The sequence below is a fragment of the Dysidea avara genome, chromosome 3 (assembly GCF_963678975.1).
Source record: "Dysidea avara chromosome 3, odDysAvar1.4, whole genome shotgun sequence".
In the NCBI taxonomy this organism is placed as follows: Eukaryota; Metazoa; Porifera; class Demospongiae; order Dictyoceratida; family Dysideidae; genus Dysidea; species Dysidea avara.
The window spans coordinates 46,989,407-47,002,222 of record NC_089274.1 but is presented as its reverse complement, the minus strand read 5'-3'; the positions used below and the strand labels follow the sequence as shown (position 1 = coordinate 47,002,222).

Below are 12,816 nucleotides of genomic sequence, written 5' to 3'. Positions count from 1 at the left end.
ATAATCTGCTTGCATGACAATATAGTGGAGTGATTGTTAATAGACACATTTTCCAAAGCCAGATGGGTACAGAGGATTCAGTTTTCGAAGCACAAATTTAATTATTTAGTACATTTATTTACTAAATAAACATGCACAGATCATGGGTATAGCGATTTCAAATTTTCACACAATAAAACCATTTTTAGTATGCTGTTTATTTCATGCATTGGACTACATAAAAGCCCTCTTAATTGTGATAAAAATGTGTACAAACATCATTCTTATAAATAAAATATAAATATCCAAAGAAAAATACTAATGGAGCAGCTTGTGGCTACCTGTCTATAGAGCTAGTTGTGCTACAAAGCACAGTGACATTCTAATGAAGCCTATGTCTATGGTATGTGATGTACTAATAACCCTCACTGAAGTTTCCAATATGCTAATGCTGAATAGAGAGGAATATCAGAGTTCTTTTATTACTCTATTATGTTTTTGCATCTAGAAAGTGAGAAACAGTAGTGTTTTCTTGTGTATGCCACTGGTCATAAAATTGTGCGAATGGAGAGGTCATCAGCAGAAGATAAAGCTGATATTGCATTGAATGCATTCATATTAATGTTTGATCAATGACTTACTGGATTTTTTAATAACAAAGTCCACACTAATAGACCTTGATTTAGGATTGTTTACTGCATTCCAAAGGTGATGATGTTGCTATCAAGACCTACAGACATGGAATGTGCATGGAAATTCGCATACAGTACTTGACTGTTGTGTAAGTAACAGCTCCTTTTTTCTCAATATCCTGTCTGTATGTTTATTTGACACATTGTCATGGATGTTTGTACTAAGAGAGAACTATATTTATACAATTTTACAATGCTATACAGTATAGACATACTCTCACAAGTATACACACTACATACTGCACACATAGGTGTGCCAGACACCATCATACTGGTATGTGTGCACATGCACACACACACACATATTACAGAGACATACAACAGAGATACACACCCACTACATATGCACACTTACACTGTTACATACACTCACACATAAATGTAACTTTTAAGTCCATTGGCCATAATTATGTTTTGGAACCATAAAAGAATTAAAAATGCCTATGTAGTGCTTGCTAGTGTTAACAATTTCAACATATAATTGTTTCCTGATTTGACAGATGTTTCAGTGGCCAAGTGTGGTGAAGCCATATCAGTGATCATTCATGTGTCATGGTGATGTCAAGTCACAGCTATGTCTAGTTCTAAAGAGGAAACAAGAAAACAAGACCGTATTTCCTAAAGTAAGCCTTACCATGCACCTGTGTATCACTTTACATGCAGCTGTCTACTTAAACATGGTAATATTGAATTACTATGTCTCATATGGTTTGCACATATATGGTACTATACTCTTCAAAGACTTCTTGCATAATTTTGCATACCTGTTACCTATACATCATGTTACATGTACATTAGCTGGTGTGTGTGTGTGTGCGTACGTGTGTGTGTGCATGCGTGCGTGCGTGCGTGTGTGTGGTCTATTAATAATTGCGATTTTGAATTTCCTCCTTTGAAGTTCAATATGAATGTACGTAATCGTACAGATGACATGAAGTACTACATCAAGTACTGTCACATGACAATGTCTACTTAGCACACAATTCTGTATCCACATGTGTGACCGGATTTAGAAATATCATTACAATCACACTGACATGTATTTAGTAGAACATAAGTACAGCTAAACATTTTCAGGGGAAATTACTATATACATATGTGTATATCTCTTGCATCTTCAAAATGAATATAGTGTCACTGTGCCACCCATCACGACCCTTGCCCAAACCTTTGATCCTATAACTCAACACACTGTAGTGATGGGAAGGACTATTTAAAGAGGATGAAAATGTTTGTAGGTTTGGGGTGTACGTATTTAGATATGTTAGTAGAGCGGCATGGTGTGAAAGTTGCATCATTTCCTATATGGATTGTACTCCAAATAAGTCCTACAGACCTTCAGCACTTGTGCTGTAAAGTCTTAATAAATAAACTAATGTCCATTTGGTTCCACATGGGGTATTTTGAGATAAAATAAGTCACTCTCTAAAGTTCCTATAAATACATATACATGAAATTGACAAGGACAAAACATCCTGACTGCCAGGCAGACTCTTTCCTGTAAATGTTCAAACGTTAATTGGATGGCTGCACTGAGGTTCAAGTCTGCCCAGCTGCAGGTCCTTTCATTGATTTTTCTCCTTTCTCCACATTTTCAAACATACTTTCTTTAACAATTTTAAACAGGCTACAGACGTTCAGCACTTGTTCTTAACAAAAGAAAGGTAATGACAATCATCTTTTGATTTAGTGCCATTGCAGATTTAACCTTTGTTGCAGTTTGTCACTTTTGACTTTATCTCCCTGAGGCATTATTTTTACATTATTAAAACATGATACTAATTATAGATGTTAATATAAGAAACAACTTGACTTTTGTTTGAAGTCAATAGCTTATTCCACTCCAAAGTTATGATCATTTTATTAATCATAAAATTCTGCCCTAGGGGTGTAAATTACCCATGAGCAGATCATAACTTTGGAATGAAAATTATCTATTGTCTTCAAATGGAAACCAAATATTTTCTTTTAACAAGACCTTTAATTTGAAGCCATGCTTTAATGGCATAAAATGATGCTTCAGGGAGATTAAGACAGATTTAAAATGATGAATTTTCAATGTATAAATGGGCACAAAAGTCACCAAAAGTCAAATATGCGATGGCACTATATGTCAGGTTTGATACTTTTCTCACGAAGCATAATGACCATAATATTTATGTGCTATCATGGACACTCTCATCCTCAAAAAAATGCGTACTCTATTAGAGTATTACAATAATATTATCAAATATTGAATTAAATCATGCAATGAAATACATTTATAAGTCTGTCTTCAGTAATCATCATTGTATCTACATAGAAAAGAAGAAATGTGAGTAAAAACAAACCTCAAAGTCAGCCATAGGCTGGTTTTGGGGCCTTATAAAGTACAAAAAGGAGTGAAATCCACACAAAAACAGCCAAGCTGTGAAAAAATGGTGCGGCCTTAAAAAGCCTGGGTGAAAAATGTTGTGAAATCAAAGGTGGCGGCCAAGAAGTAGCTGCAATGATGTTAATGCTAATAAATTTTAACAATGCACACAGCCATTATTAAATTTTTTTAGCATTAACATCATTGCAGCCATTTCTTGGTCGCCACCTTTGATTTCACAACATTTTTCACCCAGGCTTTTTAAGGCAGCACCATTTTTTCACAGCTTGGCTGTTTTTGTGTGGATATGTATTAACTAGCTCTTTTATGGTTAAAACTACACTATTTATATTAAACTTGCTCTCTTAACCACAAGAATGTTATAAATTGTAAAAATCGGGCTGTCAGCTTTGTGAACACGTTCTGCCATTAGCAAACAGTACTCTAATATTCCTCACAACAAAATAAACATTGCTAGCCTATTAATAATTGAAGCAACACATTTTTTGAGTGCATGCGCATATGCAAAAACACACATTGCCTAAAATCTGTCTGACATATTTACCTCTTACCTTACCTTCTCCTTCCCTTGTGTACACTACATGGTTGTTATTTTGAAAATCTCTTTAGTGATAGTTTATATCATGCCATGGATGAACAGGGGATTATGTAACATTACGGCATGTAGGATCCAATCAGGGTTTTGCTCAAGATATGTTGTTAAATGTAACGGATAAGTGGTTGATTAAGGTGAATATACTGGAGCCATGTTTTTAGATCTGGCCTTAGCTATGTTCTGAGTTGAAGTATTATGGTTTTCAGGGTGCATCCTATGACTTGTTACATGGCTACCTCTCACATTAAAAACAATGAGTTTCGTTCAATGGTATAGTGTGTCTGATTGGGGCACTGTTACGACTTGTGTGCTTCGGGGATGTATCTAACATAACGGTGCCCTATAATCAGAGTATCAGACACACTACCATTAACAAAAACTCATTGTTGCCGATGTGAGAGGTAGTCGTGTAACAAGTCATAGGATGCACTTGGCAAAGTCGTTCTCTTCCATACTGGAGTATACATAACATTACAAACACATACACAGCAACACTATAATATACTTGTTTAATATGTATTTATTAAGACTTTATTACAGCACAAGTGCTAAAGGTCTGTAGGACACCTGGTCCTACAGCCTGTTTAAAGTTATTACAGAAAGTGTGTTTGAAAAGGTGGAGAAAGGAGAAAAAATTTGTGACTGGACCTTGGTAGCCTTGAACCTGCAGCAGTGCTGGTCACTGTAAAGTGCTAATAATAAATACTTTAGGTTTAAGGAAGAAAATCCATCCCTCCTGGAGGAAGACTGAGTGTGGCCCTGACTAGACATTGGGTGACCTGCAGTTCGAATCCTGGGGTTGGAGGGATTTTTTTCCTTACTTTGGTCCCTTTTCTGTTACACCTTATTCAGTCAGTAAGTTAAGTCATTAGGTCTAAGTCCTTGAAATTAGGTTAGGTAATCCTAAGGCTGCAGCACATGTTGCTGTCAGACCTTCAGTGCTGGTCACTGTAAAGTGTTAATAATAATAATAATAAAATCTGATGTACAAAGCTACACTTAGCGATTTGCCAAATTGCCTTCAATTGTTAAGCGCATATTCCTAGATTGTGCTGATGATGCTGAGTTACCACTCAGAACTAAGTGTTTCGGAGGTACGTGTGCAGTTTGATTTAAATGCTGTGGCTCAAAGGCTTAGTGGCTCTTGTGTATGATTAAATGTTGTGAAGTCTACTGTTACACTTATTGGAAGCCAACAACCTGGTAAAACCTTTTATTGGGGTCAGGTACAGTTTTGAATCAGGTTGAATCAGTGCATGTTATTAATGACTGCACATTATCTTTGTCACTAAACGTTTCTATAGTATAGTTTTCAGAGTTAGATCAAGAATTCCATCCATCATCCATCATGGGGCATTACCACCTGTGATACTGTTCTATACTTTTGTCTTATCACTGTTTAACTACTGTGATGTGTGATGTTCCACTTCTGCAAAACTTACAAAGAGACTAAAAGATTACCATTGCCAAGCTTTCTGTTTTCTTATACTTTAAATGTTGGAGGTTTCATAAGTTTATAAAGATTTCTGAGTCTACTGTGATACAATGAAAATCATCTTCACTTACTCAAAGGACATTACAGGGTGTGTGTTACTTGTAACATAAACTGATTATTTGTTCCAAGAGTTAATAACAATTTTGGATTTTTTTAGTGGAGCTGGCTAATTTTTGGAATTCTTTGCCACCAGCTGTGACTGAAGCAACCAGCTTGTCTTCATAAAATAATATTATGATTTAACAATGTAGCTTATCTATATGTCACTTTGTATTTATGAATGATATGCATGTATGTTGTCTGTATACTGGGCTCCAACTGAATATCAGTGAATATGATTACCCATGTTTCTGTACTTTAAGGGGCATACCCATTTCAGGATAGGTACCCAGTGCTTGGTTTAACACATGAGGAATGTTAAATCTTGATCGATGTTCATTTTATAACCTTATGCATCCTTGACAGTCAACTGAAGGGTCAAAGCACAAGATATTTGACTAGTTGATCATTCACCCATGCCCGTTCCTCTAAGCCACAAACCAGAACTACATAAACTGCTACCGTAAGTATAATATCACGATGTATACAGCTCTATTTTCCTTTTTTTTTGCTAAATGTCCCCATGGCATTCATTATATATTCTATGTTGTTTGCTGCTAAACAAGTTTTGAGGGTTCACATACCCTTGGTTGCACTACATGCAAGTCACTTTAGTTGCAACCAAATGTAAAAGGAATGTCTTAACAGTCAAACTATAGTGTTACCATCATACAATGAATCTTTATGTGATCTATATACCTCTTAGGATCTCAGCAAGCTTGTAAGAAGTTGCCAACGAATATCTTCCTTCAATAAATAGTGTATTGAGATTTAGCTGCTCAAAAACTGTATGGCAAGTAGCTATAATTGTCACAGCAAGTTGGAAATGTATAATGGAAAGTTGCAGACTTTGGTCTTTCTCATAATATGTATATCGGAAGACTACAAAACAGATCACTGTGCTATGTAGCATCGAAATGATTATAGCTCCATGAAGTATTTATTATTATTATAACCGATAATGAGTAGCTAATGCTCAAGCTATGGTAGTATAGTCTACATGTTTGTCTTGATGGAGTATAGTGTAGATAAAGTATCTCATTCAGTAAGCAGTACTCTTGTTAGTGAGAGTATATCCCATAAAAGTATCATAGCACTAGCATCATATTACTATGTGTCATGATCAGTCTATGCAATGTTAGATAATATCTCACAAACAGGTAAGTGTATCATGTGTGTCAAAGGTATGGGTTTGTGTTGTACACATTGAAAGTTGTATACATTATTGTTATAGCGGTCATTTGGAGTAACTTGTTGGGAAACATTTACCTAACATATTTAAAAGTAGCAAACTGCTTGCAAAGGTAATTCTTAGCTCTAATGAATTTTAAAACATTCGCATTCCTGGCTTTTGCATACAAACCTGATAACTCATTTTGTTGTATATTAGGTGATACTTATAGTTGTTCTGTGGAGATTGATAAAGATTTTCAAAATCTATAAAACATCATGTGTTATGCAACACTTCACATGATGGTTTCCCAACTATAAACTGAATTCTTACATTTGTGTAAACACAGCACATTCATATCATGTATATATTTGGTTGTGGCTTGTCTGTATATGGTCAGAAGAGAACACTCCTATACACCTTTAAAATCCTACTGTACTGTGATATCAAAGTGATTATTAATGACACTTTTATTACATGATTATATGCAGATTAGGCTTTCAGCATAGCTCAAAGAACATGTTAGCTTTATTAAAAATTGCTATACTTTCCGATGTAGTTGAATGTATCATCCTGTGGCAATGCTGAAGCAGTGCCCTTAGAGATAAATCCCATTATCAGGACCTACACATTGTATTAATACAAGTACAGGCTGTATATACGTAGGATGATAAAAGACAAGTATTACCGAGTTAATTATAGGCAATAATGCACGACAACTGTTGTTTAGCAATGGCTACAAGCACATACACGTGTACTCATGATCATAAATACAGCACTTTAAATTAATGTTTGTTAACACATATGTACATACGCTTTCATGTCTACAAATTTGTCACTCTAACACAGAATGCCCAGCATGTGAGGATTCTTAAAATGGTGTACTGATAGTAGGAAAGTTTGGTGAGATGAAACATTGGCAAACCATGCCGGCTCAAAAGCATAATAATTTGTATCAAACAAAACAGAAATAGGAGGCAGCACTGATTTTTATAGTTTTGCAAAATGCTGTCCTTTTAATTCACATTCCTGTTTTGTGTTTATATACATGATGTCTGACTCACACGACTTTAGTTTAAAACTGATGTTTCTTGGTGCCATCCTAAATGTCTTACATATGATTACAAGAGCCAGACCCATCCATAAGTTCTGGCATGCAAGACTTTAACCCAATTCAACTTGTACTGCTCACAAAGACAAGTGAATACACAATTGGAAACAGTTACAGTTGGTTACCAAAGATGGATGATGTGCGCCAGCTATGAAATAATTATTAGCCAAAACTGGTACACTGTACCAACAGCATTGAGTAATAACAAGAAGTGGGATATAGGTGTGCCTGGAAAAGCAATTAACAATTTCCTGTGTTTTCAAAAAATAAATGATCAAGTATGTAATGTTGCTATGAAAACATGCATGTATCTTTGTCCTGCGATTATGTAGTTATAGACTAGATATGCAGTATAAAAGCTGGTACAGTTCTACTGCTGTACATTTGGTCACTTTAGCTACCAGTAGTCTGCAGTATAAATCATCACACTGTTTCAATGGATCCTGGTGTAGTACTCTATGATTACTTGCTGATAATAATGTTAATATCTTGCTGGTCAGGTAAGAGTATATAAATTATACTTACCACTTAATCCTTAAGCTAGCATAATATATTTTACAGTTGGAAACACCAGTGCAGTTAAGTGTATGGACACAATCAATGTCAATAGAGAAGGAAATGATGGAACAAGATCTTCCAGACAAGCAATTGTTCCACAAAAACAGTTTTTCTGTGATGGCAGACTAACTGGTTTTATGGTTAGTTTATATGATTATGAAAATGACAATCGACTTCATCCTTACATTCAAGTTTGGAAAAGATCAAGAACTAACACACAGTTGTACATCATTGTAGGACAATATCAACTAAATGATCATGACATTACTCAGAAAAATGGTTATTTTTTGGCAAATGTAACTCTCAGTGGGAACGATAGGATTCCATTTAAACCAGGAAATATTATTGGTTATTATCATCCACCATCACCACGTTATCGTGTAAGCAGTGTTGACGTTAATGGTTATACTACTTATACTATCAGTACTCGGTCTCCACTGAGTAGCTTCAACATTGATGAAGATGTTGATGGTGTTGATAACGAGAAGCAACCATTGATTGAAACTAGCTATGGTAATGAATATATACACATACTCACTGTGGTGGGAAGTTTTGTCACATAAAACACAGTGGTAGATAGAGCAGCTATATCAACTTGCCTCCAAATACCCAAAGCCATTTGCCCTATAGTTTTGTAGTGACTACATAAAGCATCCCTCTGCCAAAACCTTCCACTATATACGTACTAGCATACTCATCTGTATTCTTGTAGATATCCAGTGCACAAACCTATTGACACCCTTTAATGGATTAATTGTGCTGTGCAGTTCTGGACAAACAGGAGTGGGTTATGAGGGAGACACTTGTAGTTTCACATGTAACACTGGTTATGAGCTAATTGGTAGTGACACTAGGACTTGTCAGAGTGATGGAAACTGGAGTGGTAGTGATGCTATGTGTAGAAGAGGTACATTTTTAGTTGTTTAGGTGACATGCGTGTTTCACATAAATTTCACTTAAATTTCACTTAGTGTCTTGTCCATCGCTTATTGCTCCTAACAATGGAAACATCAATTGTGCATTGGGAGATGATGGATTGTCTTCTTTTGGTGATGTCTGTGTTATCACATGCAACACTGATTATGAGCTAACTGGCAATGAGACAAGAATATGTCAGAGTGATGGCAGTTGGTCAGGAAAAGATGACAACAGTAGTTGCAGTGAAGGTAAAATTATTCTTGCATACGTAGTTATAAAGTGAAGTTACCATTAAATTTGTATATAGTACCTATTGAAGAACCAACAGAGGAAAATTCTAGTAAGTAGCAATATAAGAAATTTATTTATAAAATCATTGTGATGGAATGACTGCAGCTACAGTACATAACTTTTTGTGTTTTAACTACAGATCTCATTAGAATTACAATCATCACTGGAGCAAGTCTGACAATAATGCTAGTGATAATACTACTGACATGTGTGTTATTTTGGCAATTTAATCATGCAAGAAAATTACGGCTGGCAAATACTGCAAAAGCACCGGCACTTGACATAGACAACTTGAACTTGAATGTAAAGTTTCAAGATAACCCATCTTATTTTACCACTACCAAATCATGCAATGAAATTAGTGACCATGAGTATGATGACACAGTCAACCCTACAGTCTATACAGAGGCAAACCCTTCAAGTCTGATAAACACCAACAATGCTATGACATTGAACTGCATCAATTTGAATTATAATGGATCTACAGTGTAGCTATTATATATCCAAATGTAAGTATGGTAATACTGATAATACAGTGAATAGCTATATCACACTTGCACCTAGTAACAAGTGTCATTGCACTGTACATTTAATTTTCTTATTGATTTAAGATAGTTGTTTTTTTTAAATACATTGAAGTACTTTATATAATTTTACTACTGTGTAAATTATCCTACTTTTCACAGCAGTATACATACACCGTAGCCATGCTACTGTAATTAAAAGCACACCTATTTTACTCATATTTTGTAGCAACATTGTGTGTATCTATATATTCTTGGATGTTAATTATGCTGCGTACACATGGTATCAGCTGCCAGTTAAGTACAAAACCCTAGTGTGGCATTAATGAATCAGCAAGGAAGATTCCCTGGTAAACGTTTTGCATACAGTAACCAGGGTAGGTGGAGTAAGCCAAAAAGTGGAGGGACTAAATTAGGCAATTAAAAGCTATACAGGAGAGTTTGGAACACACAAGGAAGATGCATGGTATTTGGGGGATCTGGTGGCATGCCCCAGGTAAAGCTATAAACATAGCATTTTACTAGTCTCTATTAGAATGGCTGGCTGCTCTATTGCAGTATCTCTATCTTTTGTTACAAGCATCAACCAATAAAACTGGGAAAAAGGAGTACAGCTAATTGAGTAATTAGTTACACAAAGTTATAGCCAAATTGGCAAATATTACCTTTTATTCTTACATGTATATAATCAAGCATTTATTATTCTTGAAAAGTCACCAGTGAATAGCTATACCAGCATCTTTTAATGGTTATCATCTCTTTTACAATCTCTGGTATGAGAAACACTGTAGAGCACCACTTTTGCTCTTGCACTGGTAATTGTCTCTCTTCCTTTTAAATGTTCTGACAGACACTACACATCACACCATCTACAAAGCTAAGGAAAAAGCATTTAGACTTTTAGAGTGGTTGGATATTTGGCATGCAGGATGCCTAACCAAGGATCTGTTGTTGTTTTTTGGATGGCTACCTCAGGCTTGTTCATTTCATGGACTAAGGAAGAGATGGAGTGATGCACTTCAAGCTGATTTGTCATCATTGGGAGTTAGTGAGGTGAGATAATGATAGGGTTATTACTGATGGTTTCTATCTCCCAACATTCCCCTCACTGTAGTGGATGATATATGCTGCTCCCACTGCTGTTGATTAGTTATATCTAACACTTCAACTTACTCAGCTACCCATGCCACTAAGTGGTGGGCAGCATTAAGACTGACAACACACATGCCTTATAATATTTACTTGCTGCTTGGTATCAACACACACACACACATACACACAACACACACACACACACACACACACACACACACACACACACACACACACACACACACACACACACACATACAGTCATACACACAACACACACACACACACACACACAAATACAGTCATACACACATGCACAACTCACAAGGCCAATTGTCATTTTACTACTTTGTTATTGAAATGCATAAAAGCAATTTAAATGCTTTTATTAGTGTTTTGTTGTACCAACAGTTCATTAATTACGTAACTCAGTAACCATTCCTCTTTATTTTTAAGAATTGTTTGCGTAATACAAAACTCTTATATACCAATGTTTTAGCTATAATACACGGTGCTATATATCTAAAGAAGCAAATGCTTCATTAATGCTGTCACCTTACATGCGTATTTGTATGTGTATGTAGTTGACAGTTGTTATAACCTAATCACCATCCACATAGAGTTCTCTATCATGTGTTTTATGTGATCCATACTATAAGTGACAGTTAGGCTTTTAGCCTCAAAAGTACTTTTCTGATGTCTGTTATTCAGTGAAACCTTCCTAAACATACCATGAAGGCTTCTTCCATTGGCAGATAATGTGCTATTGATAACACCAATTAACACTCATACAGAGCAAAAACTGTTTACTAATAATTTGAATTTTTCTATTTAAGTCCAGTAAAATTACACTAAGGGTAAACCGCACTTCTAAGTTAGCATTCATCTAAGACAAACTATATATATATACATACATATATACATGTAATACGTATATACATATATGCAGCATTTAAGCACTTGTTTACATAGTTACATATATTTTATTCACATGTATACTTCTTATAAGTTAAATTGTCTTACATATATGTGACCGGATTTGCGAAAAGGTACCTTTTTCACACACAAAATGTGACCCATTTTTGGAACTTTAAAGCTTCATAACTTTTTGATCATGGCATATAATTGCTCAAAAGTTTCACTGAATGTAGCCACAGTATCTGGCTACATGTTGATACTAAGAGCAAGTTAATCAGCACAAGGAGTCAAGTGTTACATCATTTTGTTTGTTGGTATGTCAAATGTGTGGAAAAGGTACCTTTTCGCAAATCCAGTCACATATTATATTGCTTAGTGTTATACGTATTAGTATTTTACATACATTTATAAAAATGACTATTCTATTGTGATTTTGCCAATTAGTTTTTAATACATTTGCAAACACTGTTAACAATGACAAACCTCATTAATTACAACAATTATAATTACCATACAGTATGGTAATACTATATAGTATGGATTATGGAGGTTTGGGCTTTCTTTCTTGCCTGGAAATATACAGTATATCACCCAAAAATCACCTTCACTTTTTCGTAAGGCATGAATAAGTTCATGAATGTATTCAGAGTGACCCCCAAAGCCTTTCAACAAGTTTCTATGAGATTTAAAAAACAATTGAATTTTCTATTAACTGACTGCCTGAATAACTAACTGATGCCTTTAGCCAAGCATATCTCAACTATAAATAGGCTACAGGCTAGAGATTTCTTCACCATTTGATGTTGCTTCGGCTGAGACATTATCAAGTAACCACAGCAGCTACAGTGTTTGAATCTTGGACTTACGGTTGCCCTCCTTTATTCTTCTTTCTCTACAACTGCAGAGATGTTGATATGCAGTAATGTGTGGCATGGCTTCAATATTTTATTTTTCTGGATTGATTACAGAAATGTTTCTCACACTGGTACTGTTCTTTGC

The 12,816-nt window shown here is 35.3% G+C and overlaps 2 protein-coding genes across 2 annotated transcripts in view; both read left to right on the top strand.

The window, feature by feature from the left end:
* Positions 1-12,816, top strand: part of LOC136251323 (uncharacterized) — an 86,660-nt gene that overhangs the window by 65,568 nt on the left and 8,276 nt on the right. The gene's annotated exons all lie outside the window — the stretch shown is intronic.
* On the top strand, positions 7,914-10,084 carry LOC136251341 (uncharacterized). Its single transcript, XM_066043780.1, has 6 exons — positions 7,914-8,016; positions 8,078-8,587; positions 8,787-8,981; positions 9,046-9,240; positions 9,300-9,332; positions 9,423-10,084. The coding sequence occupies exons 1-6, from the start codon at positions 7,953-7,955 to the stop codon at positions 9,773-9,775; spliced, it is 1,350 nt and encodes a 449-aa protein (XP_065899852.1). The 5' UTR covers positions 7,914-7,952; the 3' UTR covers positions 9,776-10,084.

Excerpts from the sequence above, each read along its gene's own strand:
- LOC136251341 (XM_066043780.1), top strand. The coding sequence starts at position 7,953 with ATGGATCCTGGTGTAGTACTCTATGATTACTTGCTGATAATAATGTTA. Across the intron at positions 8,982-9,045 it reads TGATGCTATGTGTAGAAGAG|TGTCTTGTCCATCGCTTATT; the intron begins GTACATTTTTAG and ends AATTTCACTTAG. Across the intron at positions 9,333-9,422 it reads ACCAACAGAGGAAAATTCTA|ATCTCATTAGAATTACAATC; the intron begins GTAAGTAGCAAT and ends TTTTAACTACAG.